Source organism: Uncinocarpus reesii, genomic scaffold (assembly GCF_000003515.1).
Source record: "Uncinocarpus reesii 1704 scaffold_3 genomic scaffold, whole genome shotgun sequence".
Lineage (NCBI taxonomy): Eukaryota > Fungi > Ascomycota > Eurotiomycetes > Onygenales > Onygenaceae > Uncinocarpus > Uncinocarpus reesii.
Genome location: NW_003052498.1, coordinates 1,317,500 through 1,342,185, shown reverse-complemented (window position 1 = coordinate 1,342,185; position 24,686 = coordinate 1,317,500). Strand labels below are relative to the sequence as shown.

The window sequence follows — 24,686 nt, the reverse complement described above, 5'->3', positions numbered from 1 at the left end:
TGTGTAGGAAAAGGAATTCATCGGCTATCCAGGCCAGAATGGGAGAAGGAGGTCATCAATCAGGAATAATAATTCGTAGAAGCTCGAGACACCGGGCCGAGTCTGGTTAAAAAGCTGCTCTGGAGTTCATGGAAGAATAATCTGAGGTCGACCAGGCGACACAAAAGTTATTTAAAATAAAGAAAAATATCTATAAAAAGATGCTCTGGGCCGTTTCTCATATTTTTTTTTTTTTTCTTTTCCCTTTTTAATAATTCACGCCGTGATGCTTGTATCAAAGCCCCCAAAATTTCTCCAGGGATTCGAACAAGCCACAAAGAGAAAAAAGGGCCAACAGCAGCGAATATGTAGTTTAGGAAAAAAGACGCCCAACCCAAGCTGGGCTTCCTTTCAGTTGGTCCAAGGCGAAGGAGGGGGGATTCTAAAATGTAGAACGGAAAGAAAAAAAAAGAAAAAGAGAGCAAAAGAGGGAGCGCATCCGGAGGATATACCCAAACCAGCCCGCGTTCCCCCCTCCCACCAACAGCCCTCCGCCGATGCACGAACCAGACCGGTCTGGCGGAGTCAACAACACCAGAAAGAAAAAAAAAAGCAAAAAAAGCAAAAAGCACAGGCGAGCCCTGGGCCAGCAAAGAAGGTTCACCAAACAGCATCCCGGCGCGGTCTGAAACAAAGCCCCAAACAGAGCCAAGGAAGCCCCCGAATGCACGCAAGGACACCGCCAGCAACGGCGAAGTCGAGTTCGCTGCGAAGCGAAGCCCAGCTTGCGTCACCGTCGCCAAGGGATCAGCAGCCTTTTTGCTCGCCATCGCCGTCCTTGAGATTGGAACGTGCATCCTGTCGTCGAGCCGCCGTTCAGAATTGATGCCCTGCGAACTTGGACAAATCGTGGGTCGGATCTTCCGCGTCCTGTGACGAGACAGTGCACATCGCCTGTTTGGCATCGCTGTTTTGGCCTGGGAACTGGATGTTTGAGCCTTGGACCTAGTTCTACCCGTGACGTGGAAAGCAGGGGACTCCCTGGCGTGGAGCAGGAAGCTCGAATCAACAGGCCTACGGTCCCACGGCTGTTGAACCAGCTGCTTGATTCTCTTGCGAATGTTTGATTGTTGAATTATCTTTATTAAAAACTCTACGGCGCAATTGGGACGGCCGACTCTAACCATTTGAAAAGCTAAAAACACAGTTGACGAAAGAAAAAGCGTTTAGGATATAACAACAAATGCGAAGTAAACAAGAGACCAAAAGAAAAATAGTCGACCAGTCGGGAGAAACACACTTGCAACGAAAATGGACTAAGTTGATACACCGTCAACTGTGTGGCAAGGGAACGCACTAGATTGAGGAAAATGGCACCAAGCCAGCGTTCCAGGACCAGAACGCCTCGACAATGTCAGCTGTAAAGGAAAAAAGCCCAGATGTAAACCTCCAGATTTGCCTCCCGTTTGATCACCCATAATCCTAGAATAAACAACAAAGCAACAAGTAGGGGTAGCAGGTTTCGCTTGTTTCAACCGTCATCTTCACCCTGCTAGATGGCAGCCGCCTCCACCATCAATTGCTCTCCCTCATCTAGCAAAGTAGTGATCTTGGCCAGGTTCGTGATCATGCGCTTGCCGTGGCCAACCAGAAGCAATTTCTCCGCATTGCCAGGGAGCCCTAGATACGTGGGCGGCTCTCGTTCTGGCAGTCGATTCACCCACTCGGTAAAATCGCGGAGACCAGTGCCCGCAGGTAGCATGAGCACTTCATCTTCGATCCCGGGGATCAGCTTATGATCGTCTTCAAATGCTGCCGGTGTCATAAACGTCCGTACGAGATCGTTGAGCAACTTGAAATCCCCACCGTCGTCGATCTTACCACCGTATGTTTCGGTGATCAACGTACGAAGGAGGTCCCAAGGGAACTTTTGAGGTGCAACATTGGATCGGCCTTGGGCCACAGAAGCCACCCAGGTATCTATAATAAAAGCACAACATTCATACTATGCAAAACCCGGGTCTGTTAGTGTATATTTTTACGTGACGGGGCTTAGAAACACTTACGTCGCTGTCGTTGAATTCCCAGAAGCCCTTCCAGCCCAAGCTTGGCGCGTATCGTAACCTCTCTTGGACAACAGCGTGTAGGAATGAGAGCAAAAGATAGACACGAGCTTTTTCAATAGGAGGCTTGCCAGCCCTCAAGCTCAGCGAAGAGAGAGAATCCTTCATATTTGCACGGATTCCAGCCGGTTGTTCGTACATCAAGACTCTCGAGGCTCTGACCAAGTTCACGGGAATCTTGGGGCTCGATTCCATAGAAAGGAATAATCTGAAATCCGCCTGAGGCTTGAGCGAGTCAAGTCGCTTCTCCAAGCTTTGTAACCATGATGGTGCCAGATGAACGTTCTTCACCAAGACCCAAGTTCCAGTTGCCGCCGCGTTGCTGATAGCTTTATCTGCGCTCTCGAGACCTTCGTTTGATCCCATGGCTATGTTGGCACAAGTTGCATGCATTCGTTCAACAAGCCCATCAACTTTGTAACTAGCGTCAAATCCGGGGCTGGAGCTGAGAGCGATTGGCGTGGTGGCCGTGACTTGTTCAACGACTTCCTTGAGGTCTCCGCCGCCTTCGAACAACGACCGACCAAAGACAGTTCCCACAAAACGTTCTGCTGCAGGTACAAATCTGTCCATTCGGAAGAGTTTCACCAGCAAAAGTGAGCGGAGGTGTTTATTAAAAGGCTCGATTCCATCTTCCCAAGCTACAGGAACGAAGTTCTCCGCAAGCTCCTCAGAGAAGAAAGCCTCCCAACTTTCCTCTTCAATAGTCGGGATGACGCTTTTGAAAACGGCCATCTGAGACACCTTGGCCATCACAGTATCTTTGAGTTCCGGAGTCGTAGAAACATCGCATCCTTCCACGCTCTGGTCAAGGATGTCGTCGATGATGCTCCTATCCATCGGATACGGAGACGCCTGCGCGAGAAGCATAGCAAGAGTTATTCGATCTTTTTGAAGTAGACCAAGAGACGTACGCTGGTACGTCGTGATGAAGAGATCCCGTAAAATGATGTTCACTCTCGCCGTGAAGTCTTTCTCTTGAGCCAGTTGTTGGTTGTTATGCAAAACGTTGTTGAATATGTCCACAAAGTACTGAAGAGAGAACTGGTAGAAATGGTTCAGGTGATGAAGCTGCTCAAGAATGGCGAAGACAGCACTGCAGGAACGGGCGATGATATTGTATTGCTGGGTGATATTTTCAACTTCAGTCATCACACCCTCGGTCTCCACCATCTTGTTCGATATCTCTGCCGCCTCCTTCTTCAATGTCTCAAGAGTTTCAATGACGTTGTCGTCATCCAAAATGTTTCCGCGAGATTCGTTAAGGGCTTGAAGAAGGCGTTTCTCCAACTGGCGAAGATGTATCTTAAATTCACCTTGCAGTTTGATGAGGTTTGTTCTCCGTTCATCAACATCGGGGCGTTCCACCTTGAGTACCTCATTAAGAGATTGAGTCTGTAAACTGCTTTGCGTGACCGTAAAATTGACAAATGTCGTTCTACTGCACACATCAGGAGCGAAACACGCCGACGGATCTCGTGTGGATAGGAAGAGTTTGAATGCAGGCGAGAAGTCAATTTCCTGCTTGCCAAGTTGTATAAGGACACGACCACCAGTCTTCTGGTATTCCTTATTAAGAACATGGTTGAGAATTGGATCCAAATGCTCCGCGTCCTGAATGAGAATAGGGTTGCCAAACCGTAAGGCGCTCTCAAGCTGCTTATGAACGAGTCGTCCAAGAAGCTCGTAACAGTGAGTTTTCGTTCTTTGCTTTCCTTTTGCAAGAACTCTGTAACACGGCCGGATGGATCAATGATGAGAGGGTATCTGTTGAAACGCTTGAGAATTATTGCATTTTCCGTACATAAATCATCGACCGGGAGTGAGTTCTCCTGCCATGATAGCCTTTCATCCGCGTTGGAGAGATACTCTGTCATAGGGTTATGTGGCTTAAAGTTGACACCGGACTGCGCGAGTTGGTTCACCCAGTCGTCAATCATGGCTTTGCGGAATTGTTGATCGTAAAGACCACCGTACGCAAGGAAAGCCGCAGCGATCAAGACATCTCCCACCAAAGTAGAAATTTGAGTTTCAAAGGACTTGCTTCCTTCTTCCCAACGTGAGCGTTCCGAAGATAAACTATCGAGCAAGCGCACGCTTCTATCGACCTTGAATTCCACCCTAGCCATTTCCGTCTTGATTGCTTGAGTTTCACTGATAAGGGCTGCATATTCAGTTTTATAGGTCGCGATGCTGTTTTCAAGGTTGTTGATCATGTTTTCAATAGCCTGTGCTTCCGCCTTCGTCTGAAGGGCCTGGTCTTCCAACTGGATAACCTCTTCGCGAAGTGGGCCTACTCTGTCGAGGATTTCCGAGTAATTGACCTGGGCTTCCACCCATTGGACCAAGGGACCGCATGCCCTACTGGCACGGTTGGCTCTCTCGAACGTGAATTCTTCTTTGGATAGATAGTCGTTTTGCATCCTATTTCTAAGCGAGGGAGTCATCTGCTTTTCGTTGTCATAAGTAACGATGCTGGCGATGAAGTCATCTCTGCGAATGATACCCTGAATGGTCTTCCAGCTGTCGACTCTGTGGCCAAGAAGCGTGCACACGGACTCCAATGCTAGACGAACTCCCGCTGGTGGGTTACCCATAGAACGGACTTCAGTAAGATGCTGTTTCCTAATGTTGCTAACGCTCTTTTGAGCTTCAAGAACGGCTGGCTCAGCTTTTGCAAGATCGGAAAGGACAATTTCTTTTCGTTCAGCAACCTCTTGCTCTTGCTTCTCAAGAGCCGTCTGGATTTCAAGAGAGGCTGCTTTGCGCTGTTCCGCCTCACGCTGGTCAGCCACCATTCGTTGAAGTTTTTCATTGGCCTCGGCGTCCTTTTTCTCGAGTTGGCTCTTCTTTTGTGCTAAACTCGCTCTCAGGTCTCTGACTTTGTCAACGGTCTCCCTGAGCTTTTCCAAACCGACGTTAAGGTGGCGTTGTTGTTCTTCCAAATCTTCACGTTTCTCATTAAACAATCTAACATATTGTGCAACGAAATCAAGATAATGGCGAGGGGTAAGATATGTAACTTTGCCTTGCTGTTTGTGCAGTCGCTGGTTAAATCTCTGCAAGGAATAGTGAATGTAGACCATGGAGTTAACCACAGTGTCGCGATGAGAAGCAGGGAGAGGAAGAGCTCGGTATGCCACTGGGATACTATCAGGAGCAACAAAGTTGGGTTTATCAAGGTCCACAGACTGTGTAAGCTCATAGCCAACTTGGAAGAGAGCCTGATCCGACCAATCTCCAAGCCAATTGAGTACGCAGCGGTTGAAAAGGGCTGGACTAGTGGCAGCTTTCGATGATAAGCCGTCCTCTGGAGGGTTCATAGTGAACACAACATGAAGATTCTTAACAATTTGTTGAGTGAACCATTTATAAAGCTCTTCTTGCGAATCGAGAAGGAGGCCTTGCCGTTGAGCGCCCTCTTTACAGGCAGTCATCAAGGACGCAAATTCATCTCCCTCAAAAAGGCCAGGAACCTCAGCGTTGGCGAGGAGGGTATTCATACGTTCCAAGAAACCTGAATCCAGGACGTTTGCCTCGTCCATAATAAAGCAAATCTTTTCTCCCTTACAGCCTGCTCTGCGAAGGACGCTCCTGAGATCCTCATCAAAATCTTCGGCGGAGTATTTGCCGTGAACTTTGATTTGGAAAACCTTTAAGCCGTTCATCCAAGCAACAAACCGTGACAAGGTTGTCTTGCCACTACCGCTGACTCCGATAAGGATTAGATGGCCTTGAGGTTGTCTGAATACACGATCTATTCGTAGGGCATGCTCCAACACATCATTGAATAGTACGAGGGGTACATCTACCTCTTCCTCGCAGAAAGTCTTCAGCCTTGCTTTGACGAATTCTCGTAACTGCTCTTGCTCCACTGGCACATAATGTTTCGAAAGCCAGTTTGAAAAAAGGATTGGTGCCTTCAGCGCCTGCTGTTCATCGATGGTTGGGAAATGCTCTAATGCAATGCGCTGAGCAGTATCGGCTGTCCATTGTCTCTCTTCTTCGCCAACAAGACGGTCTTGGAAAAGCCGCAGAGCTTCATGAGCCCAGATTCTAACCAGACCTTCAACCGACAAATTCTCAAGTGGCTTGATGGCTTCATATACACCACGGACCCATCTCGTAAGTTCTCGGGGGGAATAAACGTAATGAGGCTGAATCTCTGGCGTAAACCTAGCTTGAGATTCCAAATAAAATTGAACCATTGCCTTGGTAAGTGCTTCAGAGTAGCCACGGAGTAGAGGAATAATTTTGAGAACAGCAGAATTGAATGTGCCGTAGATTTGTAGTAGAGAAACTTCGCCTGGATAATCGACCATGATTAGGGGGGCGTGGCGCAAGAATCTCTCACCGAGAGGTGTTCTACCCGCATCAGTTGGTGGATTGCAAGCTCCGACAAATTGAATGCGATCCAGAGTAATCCAAGTCTTGTCCGAAGTCCGCCAGAAGCCGTTTTGCTCCACAAGCTGCCGCAAGAAGGAAATTGCGCGCTGGGTTCCATAATGATCTGGGGCCGGAAGGTTAATCTCGTCGCAGAAAATGACCAGCCAGCGGCCAATTTGGCTTGGTGACATGATCACACCATTGAGAGTCTTCTTATATTCGCAGTATTGCTCGAAGGTTTTAATCAACAGGTCTGGTGTGGTCGCGCTAGAAAAGTTGAGCCCTACAACCTCCATATTGGGCAACTTGCGAAGAGCAGAGAACAAGGTCATAGTTTTGCCGGATCCAGGCGGACCGCAGAGAAGCAGCGGTTTGTGCTCAGCGAGCCAGGAATATAACACGTCTTCATGGCGAACAGTATCCAGAGTGGGAATGATGATATCCGTCTCCGTGACTGAGTGGGTATTGATTTCTACAGATGGGACTTGAGATTGCCAAGTTGTCCATTCGGCCTTTGGTAAAGTGGCATCATAATCGATAAGAGATGCTGAATCGCCAAGCAAAGGAGTATCAATAGTTGAGAGGGCCGTGAGGAATTCGCCAAAGACTTTCCGCTCCCCTAACGGACAGTCACCGGTCAACGACCAAACGAGAGCGAGCAGTAATTTTTTAGATAAGTAGGAGTCCATTTGTTCCGGTTCCAGAGGAAAGTCTATATGTTGGATATTATACTCGAGAATGTTCCGACACGCCTTGTTGAGCAAGCTGAAAAGCGTATTAAGAGCTCGAGCGTCACTATATTCCATGATGTGGGTATGTCTTTTAGCCTCTTGGAGGGCTTTGAGGATAAGATCGTCTCTTTGCAAGAGCTGATCTAGGAACAATGCAAGGGTCTTTTGAGTGTCAAGAGTCTTCGCGGAAGCCTGACCAGCAGGAACGCTATCATCGTCGAGATCTTCAAAGGTCCTCGTCTTAAGGGATTCGATATAATTTGTGACCATCATACTCGGGGTTACCGTATCATCGCTAAACCACACCATGCCACATCGACTGACCGTGGCCAGCGTAGCATACTTGAGATTTTCGACTTCAAACATAATTCTGACATTAGGAGGTAAATTCAAGCGTTCACCGTTGGGCAACGTTAGTAGTTTATTATCGTCCAGAACGCTATTCAAATTTTCAACCCATTCAGGGTCGACGTCGCCATCGAAGACAATCCAATGTCGTTTGGAATCTTCACCGCGTAAATTGTCGACAATCTTCCTCAAAATTCCAGTGAAGAGACCATCCGTCCATTCACGAGTTGTGCTGTCAAGGTTTCCGTAAAGAGCTTCCTTTGACATGACCTTCGAGTCAATAACATGACAGACACCTTCAACACCTTCAACCTTTTGCAAGGCCTGTAACAGAACCTTCCAAGCCGAGCTTTTACCAGATCCTGATCTGCCTACCATCATGACACCGTGATGTATACCCTGGATTTGATATAATTGCAGCGTTTTTGAAATCCAAGTGTCAGTAGCGACCAAGTGCTTTTCAACGGCAATTTCACGAATAGCCTGTGTCAGCTTCTCAAAGTTGGCGGGCACATATTCAACACCCGGGAAATCTTCGGTTTGAATTTGCAGCATGGTTTCGACATCTTGACGGATAAGCTTAGGTGCAATCGTCTCTCGAACACTCTGGACGATAATCTGAGGCTCGATTACTTCATCGGGTCCAAGGTCGTCGTCGGAATTAGCAAGACGGAGACGCTTCAAACCGCCGGAGCTCACAAGTACGCTTTTCAACGCACGAAGACCAAAATCATAATGAGCCTGTTTCGTTAAGCGAGTTGCGCAATGATCGAAAAACGGGACAGTTTGACGGGATAGTGGTTTAGCCTGCTTAAAACCTTGGGAAAATAGCATGACTTCAGCGATGAGTTCTTTGTCTGGCTTAGACATAGCAACGCTTCGGAAAAGTTTCTTCAAATTGTCAGGGAGATTTGAACGACCAGCATAGCCAGGATTCATCGTGATAAAAATTCCAGTGTTAGGATTGACACGAAGACGGCGTCCGACCAAGTCGATTTGTGCCTTCGCTTCGTCAGAGGTGTTCTTCAATCCAATCTGAATATTCTGGATCTGCTGAGATACTGCTGAAAGAATTCGCTCCTCAAGACGATTGAATTCGTCAAAACATCCCCATGCACCAACCTGGCATATACCCAGGAAGATCCTGCCCATAGCCTGGAAGTCAAAGGTATCATCGCAGCAGAAAACGAGAGTGAACCGACCAAGCTGCAAGCCAAGTGCTTTGACAGATTCAGTTTTACCGGTACCGGCAGGACCGTACGGGGAGCCACCAAGCCTCTGGCAAAGGGCCTGGGTAAGAGTGAGGAAGCATCGATCAGTAAGTGGAGTGCGAACAAGTCGTTCCGGGACCCCAAGATATTCAAAGCCATAATCTATTTTGGCATTTGCCATATGGACATGAAGGCGCTGCAAGAAGTCTCCTTCAGGCTGATACACATAACGCATTTGAAGGAGCCATAGATAATGGGTTGGAGATGATGCATTGTTCTCCATCAGCTTCCCAATTGCATCGCGCTGGTGTACAAATTCGGTGATCATATGTTCGCACTTCTTTCTTGTTATCGGATCAAGTTCACCGAGAACTGTCATGGCTAGAAGATCCAGAACCCTAACTTCAGCTTCGTATAGGGCTTGCAACCGGGAGCCACCGTCTTCGAGGGCTTTCTGGACGGCGTTTGTCCAGACAACCTGACTCCCAAGGACGACAATTTGCGCAGGATAATTCGCAACGTAGTCACTGAAGGCAGTCTGATCGATTTCGGGAGCGGAATAAATAGGATCGAAGAGTTCTATGGCTTCAGCGAGAAGCTCAGCTAGTGTTGACTTCATGCTTAATTCCAGGGCTGTGAGCCAGTCATTGATCCTAGGTGTTTTGAGAAGTGATACTTCTTTCTTCAACCTGACTTCTTCACCCTCCTTCGAGGTAAATCCGACGATGTTCCCATCATCGTCCATTAGTAGTCCAGACAACCCAGCAAACATTTTCTTAAAGTGTTTCGCGACGCGAAGAGTGTCGTTACTGTTACCAATTATCTCCAAAAGGTCTTCATCACCGACGAAGTAGAAACGGGGGAAGGATACACGTTCACGCTCGAGATATTCACCAAGGGCTTTTTGAATCTTGTTAAGGAGCTCTGCCAACCTCTCTAATGACTTCTGCACCCCGTTGATTGCTAGAACGTCAAGTACGAATGGCGATTTATAAACCTTCTTCATGACAGCGAAGAACTCGGAATTTATGTTTTGAAAACGGCCAGACTCAAGAGGTAGGAGGTGTTTGATATCCGCATTTCCTGTAAAAACACCCTCAAGGTACACCCATTGCCGTTGGACATCAATCCAGACATCGAAGAGAACGTGTACGCGGTTAAGTTTATCTTCCCAGGCCGTGGCCTCCTCCTCAAATTCTTTGTAGTAGGGCGAATGTCTCATCGCTTGAAGTGAGTTCAAATTTTCGCTGCACTTCGCAAATAAGTCATCAAACCCTTTGATCAAACGACATTTGTTCTGGTAATTCACAAGGTCTAAAGCATAGCCTTGCCAGGTTTCCCGAACCATCTTCACGAATTCCTCCAAAGCCATTTCTCCCTGCGCTTGTGTAATGATGTCCCGAATCACAGTCTCGCTCGCAGCAAGGTTCAAATCCCAGACATCACCAAGAGTCAACGAGATCTGGGAGAACCTTGTACCTGGCTTAAGAGCCTTAAAGATTTTGTGCCAGTGCCGTTCACGCACTGCTTCGGACTTCATGTCGGAGAGCAACGGATTAACTTTGAGGAGCTGACGGAGAATATTTTGAATATGCTCAAACGCAGCATACTGCCTCATCCGGCTAGGCATCTCTTTCGTCATCTTGATGAGGCCATCAAGGGACTGTCGAAGTTTTCGGGGTTGGACACTGTTCCACAGAATATCTCTTAAATCATTCAAGCTCTTCCATATCGTCGACAGAGCAGCCCAAACAGCCATAAAGTCCTGAACCTCTTCGAGTATAGCGGCGAGTGCTGTTTCAGGGCTGCTGGGTAGGTCAAGCGCTTCTTTCGCTTTGGAAACCATTTCAAATTCAGACTGCAAGCCTTCCAATCGAGACTGAAAATAGCTAAGAGTTCTAGAGGCCTCCTCGGGTGGGGTAGAACCGGAAACGGGTTTCTCTTCATTCCACTGGGTGATAATCTCAGCGATCTTGTCGTGGATGACTTTGTCTTCGGCGGTGATTTTGGCTCTCAGGGCATCCGTCTGGTCTTGGACAGTCTTACTCCTACGCTCCAAAATATCGTTTAGGGCCAACCATTCACCATCGATTTGCTCAATATGCAGCCAATCGTTGGGAAATTGATAGCGCTGACGCGCCAGGGTTGCTTGACCTTGACGAAAGAGGTCCACCTCAGGTTCCCATACACGCGCCTTTCGTTTGCACTGTTGGACAATCGTGATGAAGGAGACTGCATGTGCAGTCGATGAGGCTTCCAGTGACTGTCCTTCGAGATCTCTCCTGGCAGCCTGCAGTTCTGCATATACTTCTCGCATACGGGTCCCTAGTTTTCCGCCGAACTTCAATAATATCTCTCGCTGCCATTGGTCATATTTCGCATTGACTTTGGTTTGTACTTGTTCATAATCGATCCTGATAGTACCAAATGATCTGCGAACCTCAGAGGTATCAAAGGTTGCACGGCTCTTTCGGATTTCTTGAAGTAATTGTAGCCATTGAGATAAGTCATCCCCAAGAACGTCATAGACATGAGACGACTGTAGGTCCCAAAGAGATTGAAATTGAAGCCACTTTTCTATGTATTCGGAAATTTCTTGTAATCTGGCTTCAACCACGGAATATACCTCGGTCAACTCACTGGCACAATATTGGGGGAGAGCGGAGAAGTGTGTCTCAGAAAGAAGCGCTTTGTCTGCATGAATAGACATCTTGTATCGTGATGATTTAATCCTTTCCAAATTACACAAGATACCGACCCATTTGTCAAAATGAGAAAACCAATTTGCTCTTGCGAATTCTAAAGGTGGGTCAAGGTGCATAACTTGATTCCGCATTGAGATTTCGTGCAGAAGTTTAGGGAATTGAATGCTCTGAATTTCCAGTTCTTCACCCGTTGCATCGGAAGGTTCCCCGTAGCCAACTTTATGAGATTGCTCATGCTTCGCATCCTGGAATGATCGAATCCAGTGCCTGATTGCGCGACGCAGTCGATCCTGGAGTATGGACTCAATCTTAATATTCAACTTGGTGACCCAATAGCCAAGATTGGCGTAGTTTTCCAAGTTCAACTTGTCAACCGCGATTTGAATCTGATCAAGGCGTTGACGGAAGGCATCAGCGTCGTAGGGACAAGTTTTGAGCTCAAGAATAGTTTTCTGTACGGATTCATCGATGGTACTCAACGTGGCAGTTTTTGTCTGTAGCACCGATGCAGAAACGGCAAACTCTCGAACAAATTGAACATGCTTGCTTTCACCACGGGATGGCGCAACTGAGGGGTCAACAGAGCCGTTGGCGATACCTTGCTTCACATGAAGCTCGTATGAATGGATAAACGACTCCCATCGTAACGGTAAACCCTTCATAATCAACGCCTGAACATCATTCTGATACCCACTCAGCAGTATAGCAGCCTGTGCCATGGATGCAATGGAGCGGACGGTTTGATGGAGTGTTCGAACGCTTTCCATCAAACTGATGGCAAACGGATAAACACGTTTGGCCTCCTTGGATATGCTGTTGGTTGCATGGGGTATTTGGAAATTAAGCCATACGAGATTTCTGACTTCTTTGAAGAGGGCGATTATTTGCGAGTCGAAATTAACGGCAAGTTCTAAGGCGTTCCCGGCAGCTCGATTGCGAGTAATGTTGAATAGGCGCCCAGATATTGTGATATTCCGTCTTTGAACGTCTTGTAGCCAAGCCATGTATACAGGTCGAGTGTCGAGCTTCTTACGAAACATGTTGCTTTCAGCTTGTAGCTTTTGTCCTTCAGAATGGAGATCCCAATCTTCTCCGAGAACATCTTCTACTTTTCGCATATATCCATCTAGCTGACGCTCAATCTGGCGCGCCCAAATGATGGCACCTGAAACGGGTGGGAGATCTCGCAGTTGTGCCATAGCGTGCGCTTCTGAATGCCCATACTGTTGTTTAAATCGCTCATGCAAAGCAGCAATATCCTGTTTGACATCATCAATCAATTCAGTCTGGTATTTCCCAATGGCACTTCTGATCTTAGGCCGAACTAGCAAGGCGTTGAATTTTGAAAACACCCGAAATTTCTCGTTCGCATTCTGCGCAGTGGCAAGTCGATCCCGAAGACGAGCAATGATCAAATTCTCAACCCGTGATGTTCTCTCATTGTACGCTGTTTCTTCCCGAATCCACTCCTCAGTGCCTTTGGGCGAAACGTCTAGAACATCCACGTCCTTCAAGGGAGCGTAGGCTTGCCGTACCTCTTCCACAGCATCAACGTCACCGATATCATCGAGCGTAATCGTATCGGATTCGGAAGCCAGTGGAGCGCCTGGTTGGGAGGATTTTGGGCCCAAAACATTGATGATCGTACGTTGAAGTTGCTCATGGTTCGTCCGGAAGGTATTAATGTATTTTAGTCGATCCTGAGTTTCTGCGTGCTTCGATCTGACCTTGATCGGAATGAACTTTTCATTGCGACGTCTCATAGCGTCACGAGCAACGTTGGTGAATTCCTTGATGTTTTCATCCCAAGCGCGCCACACTATCTGAGCAGCACGCATCAGACCACGGAATTCCTTGAAATCCAAATTCATAATCGCTTTTCCATTGATTAACGTGTGTATCCGTGAATCAAGATCCCCGGAAATGGCCTCTACGAGCGACAAGGCACGCTTGATAGGGTACGGGCAAAGGCGGAGTTTCTTATTTAAATGTGCGAAGATTAAGTTCAATGCCTCTTGGGCCTTCTGTAGAGATGTTGCCGATTGAAGTTCACGGAGGGGAAAGTCACGTAGGAAGCTGGGTTGTATATTTTGCATTGTTATAAGCAGCATACTTACAAGCCAGTATATGTGACGAATCTGAAGCGTGGCTTGATACCGTTTAGCATGCCGGAGGATATCCATCGTCAGCTGAACCCCATCTGCCTGAAGCTGTGCTTCAATTCCCTCCAGTGCAGTTTCCATATCAAGCCAGAAATTGATCTCTTGGGCTGCAGAGCCGCTTTCAGGGTCGCGAGACATTTTGGTGATACTTTGAATTGATTTGATCCACCCGTTAACGGTACTTTGAATACTATTGATAACAAGGTGGTTGTCAAGTACAGCGCTTGGGACGAGATCCACCGATGGTTTGACGCCTCGAGATTGCGCTTCATCCAATGCAGTTTGAACGATTTCGTGCATAGGAAGGTTCAAGACGGGGATTTCGATATTTTGCTGGAGATGCAATAAGCTAAGTTCGAGCTCAGCAATTTTCTTCTTTGCACCAGGTACACCGGTTTTGGCGTCCGAGTCTCCCCTCGTCTTGGCGCCATCTTGCCCTCTTGTGTATGCCTCAAAATAGGGTGCTAAACCAAGGTGGACGAGGGAATGAAGGACTTCATATGGTGAAATCAAGGGGCCTTGAGATGCCGTCGCATTGTTAAGGGCGGTGAATCCGGGTAATGTGAGGACTTGGACCTGGGATGATACAGGAATCGCGGGATCAAAAGGTGATGGGGACTTGAGAAACGCGACCGTAGCGACAGTGGTTGGCGATATCGATATTTCTGAGCGAAGGGTATATCTGTGTCGGGTAGCGGAAGCTTCAAAACACCCGGTTCGTCAGCTCTTCCATCAATAATGCCAGCAATAGTTGTCGCAAGAACACGTACAAAGCTCTTCTTCTATCCCATTCCTTTCCTCCACCTCAACAAGCTCCTTATGGGCGTAGACCGCAGTCTGCGACTCAGCAGCAAACCGAGAGCATTTCTGCAAGGTTTCCGGATAATTCTCTGTTGATAGCAAGTTTCCGGAGCTCTCTAAATCTTTTCTTAACGCGCCGAGAGTGCCCTGGAGGACCTCCGCCAGATGCTGGACGACGATAGTTGGATCTGTAGTCGGGAAGGTATCGGGCGGAGGGAGGCCATTTGACACCCCTGGCGAGGCGACCTCCATTCTCTGGTAGCTATGAACCTAGTCCCACGGGCTCATCGAAAATGTAAAGGCAATGGAAAAGGCCTAGAATCATATGTACATCGACCGGTTGTGTGGTGGCCGTAAATGCAAGTAAAGGGAGGAGAATAAAGGGCGTTCTTTTGATTGCTGAATCTCCGTCGCAGTGTTTAATCTCCCTTTGCTTCAACTTTTTGGTGGACGCGGCGTGTTTACTGTGCAGATCACGGGACGTCGCAGGTCAGGGGCTGCATTAGTCATCTGCAACGGGTGCACTAGACCGAATACGGTTAGTTGTCCAGGATTGCTTGAAACCCCGGCTTGGCGCTCAGCAGCAAGCAACTTCGACATCCAGCTTTTCATGGAAGTTCAGAATCAAAGCCGAATGCTTAACCCTCATACATGGGGCCAGGAAGTACTATAATTGGCTTGCAATGCAATGAGAAAGGGGCAGCTGATGCTCAGTGAACGCAATTGCATATAATTTCTACTTGAGCTCCTCGTACATAGTTACATCAAAACCACTAGATATCAAAAGCAATCAGACAACGGTCGGCTCTGCGCTGATGACCGAAACTTTCATAGGTTTACCAATTGTGCTCAAGTAATGAACTTTGGAATGAAAGCCAACGAGTTTATCCCTAGCTCGCAAGTGGAGAGCTGGTCACCGCTGACCCTCTTTAAGTGCATCTACAGGTGCTGCGTGTACCAGAACGTGGCCTATTTGTGTCGAATCGAGCCCAGCCATCAATTTCTACCTGCTTATCAAGTCGCTCTCGACTTCTTTTTATCTCTCGTTGATTGGTTGGCTATCAACTATGCCAGCAAACAAACCACTTCTCCCACCCCGCTGCGCCATCCTTCCGCCAGCTTCAGGCACTTGCAAGTTATAAGATACTAAGACAAAGAGCAAATATTTCCTGCCTAAGTGTCGCAAGGACATTGGTGAAGCACTTGAACAAATTGCTTTGCGCGGATCGAAGAGACAATATCTCACACTGGCCACACCATCGATTCCGGGCGATGCCAGGGAGGAAGAACCAATGGAACCTTTTATAGTGACCCAACGTGTAACAACAGGGACTCTTACAACTGTCTCCTGGCTTGTCACAAGCAGCGGCTTGATAGAACAACCGCAGCAGTGTAGAGGAAGACGAGGATTAATAGTGGGTGTTTGCAATAGTGTCGTTACGGCTTTATCCTTCGAAGAGCCTACAGAAAACGCCCTCTTGTGCCATACAGACTCCCAACTCTTTAGCCAAATTTCTAATGCTTCACCCAGTAGTATTATTGAATTGTTCCATACTCACCCAAGTGACAATGCGATATGCAAAACGGAAATTCTGAATGTAACCCAATACAATGTATAGATTTGAATGGCATTTTATCCGCGACTGATGTCGCTACTATCATGTTCCCCGTTTTGATTGGCCTGGCAATCGCATCCGTATAACTCTCGGAATTTGAAAGGCGGAAGACCCTCTAGTTTACGCAGCGCATTTTCACTTGCTTTAACTTTAGCGTAACGAGCCGAAGTAGCCACGGCTTCCCCCACGGGTTCCTGTACATCATGCACCACGACCGCCGCCCAAACCCGAGTCTCGGCTCCATCAACATGCGCCAACTCTCCTGCCTTCAAAAAGTAATTAGTGCATCCAAAATCGACCGTCAGTCTATTATGTAAATATGTCTATAGACAGTTAGCATGATTTGTATTTCGCTACGAACCGAGGGTCCCAACCGTTGGGTGTTTGTTTGCATAAGTGTCATAAATGGTCATATCCTCAAAATACCTTTTGAGGAACCTTTCGAAAAAGTCTTCAACCACCTCATAACGAAAGTCTGAGTCAATGAATATGGCACCAATATATGCTTCTACCATATCCGGAAGGCACTAGAGCAGATTATCAGTCTCTCTTTAAAAACCCGTCAGCCTAACCTCCAACAACTCCCTTACCTTCGGGGGATCGCTCGTTGACGTCCATGCATCAGGTGAGTCGCCACTTTCTAGCTCTGCTGCTTCAATTTCCTCGACATACGTCGCTATTTGGGACTGAATCGGAGCACTAAAATGACGGAGGTGAGGATGTAGCCCAAGCTTAACCGCAACACATCCTAGAAATTTATTCGACACCATCGCCATCTGAAGAAGTCAATAAGGGCTTTGCGCGAACTAGAGTAGAAACTTACTTTATGCTCCGTGAGCCATTGAGGGTCTTTATCCGGATATCGATGGTACAGATGCTCGACACAAGCCATGTCAAGCAAGGAATCGCCAAGAAATTCAAGTCTTTGATAACAAGGCACTGCCGCCCAGGCGCTGGGGTACGAAGAATGTGTAAACGCGGACCGTAGGAGCTTGGGGTACTTGAATTGATAGCCTAATTTCTCTTTAATCTGAGCCACTAAGTCGATCTCTGCCGGATCTGAGACTGCTGTTTGGTATCTGGGTAGCGCGTAGAGCTTGGAATAATCTTGCCAATCCGAGACGTTATGGTCGCTGCTGTTTACAAACACAGTTACCGCCCTGACTGCCATATCGAACCTGTGAGATTTGCCTCCAGACAAGTAAGATGCCCCAATGAGAGCCTCGCAAACGTCTGCAATGGTTTTATCGGCAAGCGCATGCTTATTTTCGGGGGCTGTTTTGCTCTGGCCTTTGCCTTGTAACAGGGTTAAGCCCTCCGGATACCAACCTCTCCTATCTTCTTGTCAGTAAGCAGCAACGCAATCTAGCGAATGAGTTTAAATACCTTGAAAAGCTTTGACTTCGGATAAATTCGTAAAGTTTAAGATTCAATGCCGCCTTGAAAAGATTCTGGTTGCAGACCAAACACATCCGCTTAACATGGAAATCATACTCGTCGTTATCCGGATTCATGGTAAAGAGCGATATAGAGGTCGCCATTTTCAAAAAGCAGTCACCAAGGAATTCTAGACGTTCATAATTCTTTCCCATACCTCTCTGAAAATGAACCTGCATTGCTCGATGTTCTTCTGTATTGTCAGAGTCCTTGGTCAAGGCCTCTAGCGCAAGCTCCGCGGGAATAGATAGATCCAATTTCTGACAAGCTTCCAACGCAATGAGATACGATTCAAGGCGGCTGATTATAGCCGGAAATGCAAAAGCCAATGCAGCAACTGAGGCGGGTATCTATCAGGTACATTAGTTTTAATATTCGGTGAATGGAGGCGATTTGACTTACTGCCGACACCGTTAGAGCTTCAAGACAAATAAAACACTCCCCTTCATTCTGCTTTTCCTTTTCGGTCCGTTTATCCAGTAGATTCCGGCGAAGTTGAATGAGTTCTGCCCTGATGACAGGCTGATTCCAGTCGCACGTTTCAAGAAACTTCTTCCGGGAGTTTTTGAATAAACTGAGACAATAGTCCATTATATTACCCATATGTCGACGACGAGCCACAGTTGCAGGCGGAGGGTCTGAAGGCTTAAGATTCGGGTCAACACCAAGCGTGAAATATCGGTATCTGCCATCCCATCTGTCATAAACAAAATGATTCTTGGCAAACTTCTTTGAATTACCTATGGACCAGGAGATGTCTGGTTCATCAAAAACAGCCTTCAAAATCCCCCAGTCCAGAATACTCCGGGGCGATACGTTGGCAGAGGCGAGATCGCTCAGCAGGTTTAAAGGAGCGAGCCAGTAGGTCATCATCGGGATATTCCGCTCATAAATCTTATGAAATACGTCCTGAAATATTCGGAGCGTAAAGGTGGTTAGTACTTCCAAGTCCTCGTCGGATACTTGTATGCTGCATTCTATTGGAGTGCAAATAACATCACACTGAATGTCATCCTCCAAATAGAGCGGAAACTTTGGGAACTCTGGAAGTTTCTCTCGAGTTAGGATAACCAGCGAATGATACTCCCGGCGTAGAGCTTTATTCGGCCGAAGATTGAAGGCCACAGCATGGAGCGTTGTCGGGATTGCTCCACGAGATGACTGCCATAAATTCGGTTTCACTATCATATCATATTGATTACTTTTTTTGGAGGATATCGCTAGGCGGGCATTTCTCATGGCAGGTAACCGCTTATGGTATGTTGACACAAAGTGATCATCCAGGAGTCCATGCTTCCTAAGCAACAGACATGTCTCAAAGGCGGCGGATTGTTTGGCGACTAGTTTCTTTGACGCCGGCTTCCCCGTTAATCCGCGGACTGGTGACTTCTCCGGGAGGACAACTTCACAGTGAAATGCATTCTGTGAAAAGCTATGATAGTAATTTACATTGGCCGAAGTCTCCTTTTCGTATTGCTGAGATAACCACGTTAGGCGCGAAGCAGATCAGGGATATGAGGCTTACCAGGGAGCTAGCGTAATGGGAAAGCACAACTAACGCAGAGCTATAGGTCAATTTTGCTCCTGTGGTTTGCACGGTATAGGTTCGCTTGTCCCGGTCACCCTCATACAGGGCGTCTATATCGTTGGAGGAATTCAGGATGCGATCCTTTGGTAAAGAGGTGCAGAATCGGTTCATAATATCCTAAAACAAGATTGACATGTGTGTAGATATTAACCCTGGAGCGCTCGCTTACCTCTGAGCTTTGAAGGTATTTCACGCTCTCTTTGTGAACAACATTATCTTGCTCCACCATATGGGCAAACTATAAGATTAGCGTTGCTTAATATCAGAAGTATGCGGCCTCTCACCGTCGAATTCACGTGCCTTGCCCGTCCGCGACTTTGGATATATTGGGTAAGAGTGCATGCCAGGTCGAACCTATCAACTTCAGTATAAAGCATTTTCATCCGGAGATGGTTGGCGTACCTGACAACGAGATTGCAGTCTGGGATATCAAGGCCTTCTTCTGCAACAGAAGTTGCAAACTTTACTACTATTAGTCGAGTGCTCATCAGCAGTCCAACAGGGAGCATATCAAGATAAATTACCAGACAATTCACTTCTCCGTTTCTAAATTTCACAACCTCCAAGATCTGCTGGCGAAACGACACATTCGTAGCACCAGAAGGATCCGATCGCACTCCTATTAGGAGCCCAGGTCGAAGATATTCGGTTCCAATCTTAGCGAAAAGATCACTCAGAATCCTGGCGGTATGTCGTTTTTCCGTAAAAACGATGCATTTGGTGTCAGTATGCCTCTCAAAGTACTTCGAAAGCTCCTGGTGCAATCGTCGAACCTTTGGGCTAAGCAGTTCAGGCCGACCATTCGGGTTCTCGAACCTATGCGAACGTAGAACTTCACCTGCTGCTCGAAGCCGCTGGATTTCTGCCTCCGGTTTAGAGATCTTCGCCAGAGGAAGATTGCCCATTGCGGTTCGGGTTGCACGGCCTTCTAGCTTAGGTAGTGCCTCTTCGGTCAATATATATGACCAAACCCAATCAGCGCACCAAGCACCTAGAGTTGAGGAGGCATGAAGTGAAAATTTGAAAATTTTACCAAGTGCACTTACGTCCCCAAACCGGGAATGCAGTGTTGTGTACAATTTCGTTTCGAACGGTCGATCGAGTCCGTCATAGACCCAAGACTCCTCAATCGGCCGTGCAACAGTCTGCCGGAGGAGGGAAAGATTGGAAGCAGTCGCAATTTGGCTATTCAATATCGTCTCAAGGTTCCTTCACTGCGTGAATAATTTTGGATCGCATGCACGGTAAAGGCAGGCTTACCTTGCGGCCTTTACTACGTCCACTTTGGCATCAACAGGTGATGCGGTCATGCCAAAGATCTTCGGTTTTTTAGTGGCCGTCTCCTTCAAGTAAAAATCTTTAACGATCCTACAGGCCGTTAACGTTGTGATGAGAATATAGCGAACTTTCCATTACCTTGCGTATGGGTGATCCTTCTTTGCATGATGAGCTTCATCGAAAATTAGTAGGTTAATATTTTCCATTTTGACAAAAGAGTGAAGAAGGCATTGGTGCAGCACTTCAGCAGTGCAAACAATAACCATATTGTTAGCAAGATGTTTAGCCCAGGTTTCCCCATCCCAGAGATGTGTCTCCATTGCACCACAGAACTTGTCGATCTTCTGATCAATCTGGTTTTGGAGAACAGCAGCTTGCTGGAACACCAGGGTAACACTGTCAACCTATGGAGGATTAGCTAAAGGAGTTGGAAAATAAAAGAAGGATGCATTACCAAGAAAAATGCAACGCGAGGGGGCTTCCCTGCGCTTCGATCCACCAACTCTTGTTCCACTATGTGTTTGAGAAGCAGTACGGCAATCAGGGTCTTCCCGGATCCTAAATATCATTAGAGCTCTGCGATTAGGTATTCAACGGACAAGAAACAAGGGCTAAAGAAAGCAATGGTAATACCAGTATCGAGCACGGCGATGATATTGTTAGTTTTCGCCTTTTCGAATAGCTCCAACTGATATTCTCGTGGATCGTGCACAACAGATGCAAAATCCTGCTTCGCAAGGATATTTGACATAGACAGTTCGCTGTCTTTGGTCACTTTAATTGCTTTCTGGATATCCTCTGCAGTGACTTTCTCTGCCCGCGCCAGCAGCCTACGATATCAACATTGTTAGAAATAAAGAAAAGAGGAGGGGCTTGGGAGTCCAACGAACAGGTTTTTGAACCTCAAATTCTGTTGTCGCCGTACATCCGACACGTTCTCCTTGTTTGTGCTGGAGTCATCTTCGCTGTCAGACTCTGCAAGCTCACTGAATCCTGCTGGCTCAGGTTCAAGTCGGTCATTAGGCTCGTCAACAACGCTCGGCGAACCCATCCTCTGAACTGAACTGCGAGTGATAGAGCTCTGCCGATTCACTGCCGGCAAGTGTTAGAAAAGTAAGAAAAGTACGTGAGATCAAAATGTGTAACGGGAGTAGCTGGTTTTCTCAGCATGGGTCCAAGGATGAATTTGCAAAGCTATCAGCGCGGTACTGGCTAAGAGAGGATAAGCCTTGGTCCATCCAGCAGCAGAGAAAACGGTACTCGCAGGAGGAGTTCAGGGTGATACTAAAAAGAAGGGAATTTCCTTTGGACAGAGACGCAGAAGCAGTTGGAGAATCGCTACCCCGCTACTTCAGGCCAGTATGTAGGCAGGGAGAACGATCTTAGGTAGAGGTAACCCCAGTCAAACAGATATCAATATTTTCCAAAACTGAGAAAGTATGTACATACAAAGGGCAGAAAGCATAAACCCAGCCTTGATGCTCGTTTCGAGCCATTCATAGTCTGAAAGTGCAAGTCAAAGAGAGTGGCCAGGTTTGAAAGGGATGTAAAGATGCAGCCCCATGCTGGGCCTACACACACCGCCGCCATTGCACGGGACGGTTGCAGAAGAGTTAGCACGGGCATTTCTGAAAGGCACGTTAAATCGGACAGTAGAGCCTCTGTGTCCAACACTCCTGAACGGCGGACGCGCATGCAACAAGTAGGAGAATTGGTTCAGATGGGATGGAAAGAGGGTTGAATCTTTGTTGACAGGAGAGTTTAGTAAGTTAGTTATTAATAGCTGCTGGTGTTTAGGCTTTCTTGTGATGTTGAGACAATGCTCCAGAAAACCCATGTTCATTGCCTGTTGTTGTCCACCCAGCTCCTGAGATCGTTTCCGAGTCTGATACAACGCCCTCAGGCTACAATGGAGGAAGAACCGCAGAGTCTGCAGGCTCTCTTCGCTTCTGCCAAGGCTCAAAAAAAGGCCGTGGAAACTGTTCCCATCAACGATCCTACTCTCACTGATCGGTTCAATTCGGCGGTCCACGCGTTCGAAGCTTGTCAGAAACAGATCTCTAAGTTTTCGATATTTAGTTCAAACGAGTCCTTGGAGGATATTGCTACCGCTGACTTACAGTATGGTTACTTGCCCTCAAAACTACCTCCTCTTGCTAACCACCTGCCGATCTCTAGATACGCGACTGTTGATTACCTATTTGCGGAATTGCTGCAACGATCGCAGGGTCCAGACCGTTTGAAGAACATACAGCGCCTTCGTGAGGAATACGAACAGTTTCTAAGATTGTTAGATCAATATGGAATCCTGTCTACAACGGATAAGGAGCTCTACGAGCGATACCTTGAGTCACCAGACTCATTTAGTCTTGCTCCTCCAAATGATGCCGCTGCTCGGAGGCAAGTCAAAATCAACCGTTTCCGGGATGAGAAGGAGTTAAAACAAAAACTTGAGGTAGGGACTTGGGAATCTACTCAATTTTATGATCTGCATGCTCACAGTGGTTCTTGCATGCCCAATAGCATCTTTCCAGAAGCCAGCAGTCAATAGAAAATGATGATGAGATTGCGCGGCAATTATACTTGGCAGAAGTCAACCTCTATACACATCAGACTTTTCAATCTTTGGACATGTTATCGCAAGAAGTATCCATGCTGAAGCTTGCACTCAAGAACGCTTTGGACCAGTCACCTCAGCCTCCTCCGGATGCCAGAAGGCGCGACGCACACGACACGTCAGGGTATTCCGATCGGCTTGACCTAGGGCTTTCTTCAAGGGGCCGTGGACAGGGGCCTCTTTTGAGAAAAAACGGTGTGCCGCTCCAACCTTTTGTGCTCACAAGCCGAAGAGCAGAGTTTCAAAAAGGGGTTTTCCGGCCTGGACATAATTTACCAACGATGACTATTGAGGATTATCTAGAGGAAGAACGGAGAAGAGGCGGAATCATCGAAGGCGGAGGTGAACAATCTGGGGTCCCGAAAGAAATCGATGAGGATGATCTTGAGAAAGCGGACGAAGAGACTATGAAAGCACGAGCATGGGACGAATTCAAGGAGGAAAACCCAAAAGGTTCCGGTAACACCTTGAATAGAGGCTAACTCGCAAGAGATTGTTTACAATTCGGGTACAGCGTCTAACCAACATTTGTTGATATCAATCCTGATATCTGATATTTAGCCTAAACAACCGAAGCATCCGGAACGGGCGCGTCTTACTCGAAGCGGAAAATTCTCTTTTTTGAGCTCAGGCCATCGCGTTAAAATGAGATCCATGACTTCTCGACTGAGAATCTCGTACCCCTAGCAACAAACGTCAGCAAACAGAATTCATGACAGAGCGACATTTGCAAGGCCTACCTTTTTGCCAAAGTGAAGCCCGTCAGTGAAGTAACTGCGCCCAAATCTATTCGACCCTGGCATGCCGCTTCCCGGAAGTCTCTCTTCGAGATCAAGATTGTGAAATACGTCCCCTGATTCACCTTCATTTTGCTCTTGACACGCGAACTTGGTGACAGCAGTCCAAAAATCCAAAAGAGCCACTCGATCCGTCTTTGCCTCAAACTCACGTCCAATCTCTACGATCTTCTTTGCAAACTGGCGTTTGGACTCCCAAGTTCTGTGACCTAGGCCTCTTGCGGCCACACTCCGCAGATAGTCTGCAACGGAGGGAATTTTTGTTGCATCAGCTGATAGATCTTTTGGCGGAGGCACATCGATGGGAGGCGGCGATATCAAGACGATTTTGGTTCCATTGGTAGCATGATGATCAAGGATGGTATTCACATAGTGTCGGATACACTCTTCATACTGTGCTATGGGGACATATGTGCTGTCACCAACTAAGCACGCATCGTTGGCACCCAGAAATATCGTTATCAACAATGGCGCGGGAGAGCCGCGCTTTTCGGCTACCCCAATGATGTCCCTTTCAAAAACTTGACGAAGAGACCTTGTTGTTTGTCTACCCGGTTGGGAATCAGCGATGTTCATTACCATAGCACTACTTTGCTTCTAAACTTCGTAAAAATGACAAACAACTCTCGTCAAAACATACCCAGAGTATCCTATGGCTCATCATATCAGTAAAAGTAACACCTCATGAAACGTTCCCAATCTGAAAATACCTTCGTTGACAACCTCAACCCGATCCTCATAATACTGTGTCAACTTCCACCCGAATCCCGAGTCTTGTTCGTTAAAGCCCCGCTCCGTCAGAGAATCACCGAAGAGGTAGATACGAGGATAGTCATCTGGAGTCCGTTTTTCTGGATCTTCAAAGCTTCGACCGAATAGTGGCATTTTGGCCTAGTGTAAGATATTG

General features: G+C 47.2%; 4 protein-coding genes across 4 annotated transcripts; 1 reads left to right on the top strand and 3 right to left on the bottom strand.

Moving 5' to 3' along the window:
• Positions 1–1,531: 1,531 nt before the first annotated feature.
• UREG_05232 (dynein heavy chain) lies at positions 1,532–14,698 on the bottom strand (the record flags this gene model as incomplete). The annotated part of the gene is made up of 7 exons (XM_002584497.1): positions 1,532–1,959; positions 1,986–2,001; positions 2,046–3,758; positions 3,794–7,891; positions 7,943–13,507; positions 13,601–14,346; positions 14,416–14,698. The coding sequence occupies 7 exons, from the start codon at positions 14,696–14,698 to the stop codon at positions 1,532–1,534; spliced, it is 12,849 nt and encodes a 4,282-aa protein (XP_002584543.1).
• Positions 14,699–16,371: 1,673 nt separating this feature from the next.
• Positions 16,372–19,992, bottom strand: UREG_05231 (uncharacterized protein; the record flags this gene model as incomplete). Its single annotated transcript, XM_002584496.1, has 8 exons — positions 16,372–16,385; positions 16,424–16,589; positions 16,653–16,838; positions 16,886–17,396; positions 17,449–17,849; positions 17,902–18,975; positions 19,131–19,325; positions 19,372–19,992. The coding sequence occupies 8 exons, from the start codon at positions 19,990–19,992 to the stop codon at positions 16,372–16,374; spliced, it is 3,168 nt and encodes a 1,055-aa protein (XP_002584542.1).
• A 507-nt stretch (positions 19,993–20,499) lies between these two features.
• Positions 20,500–21,416, bottom strand: UREG_05230 (uncharacterized protein; the record flags this gene model as incomplete). Its single annotated transcript, XM_002584495.1, has 3 exons — positions 20,500–20,761; positions 20,965–21,195; positions 21,256–21,416. The coding sequence occupies 3 exons, from the start codon at positions 21,414–21,416 to the stop codon at positions 20,500–20,502; spliced, it is 654 nt and encodes a 217-aa protein (XP_002584541.1).
• A 768-nt stretch (positions 21,417–22,184) lies between these two features.
• Positions 22,185–23,464, top strand: UREG_05229 (uncharacterized protein; the record flags this gene model as incomplete). Its single annotated transcript, XM_002584494.1, has 3 exons — positions 22,185–22,486; positions 22,544–22,820; positions 22,889–23,464. 3 exons carry the CDS (start codon positions 22,185–22,187, stop codon positions 23,462–23,464), a joined length of 1,155 nt encoding a protein of 384 aa, XP_002584540.1.
• Positions 23,465–24,686: the final 1,222 nt, after the last annotated feature.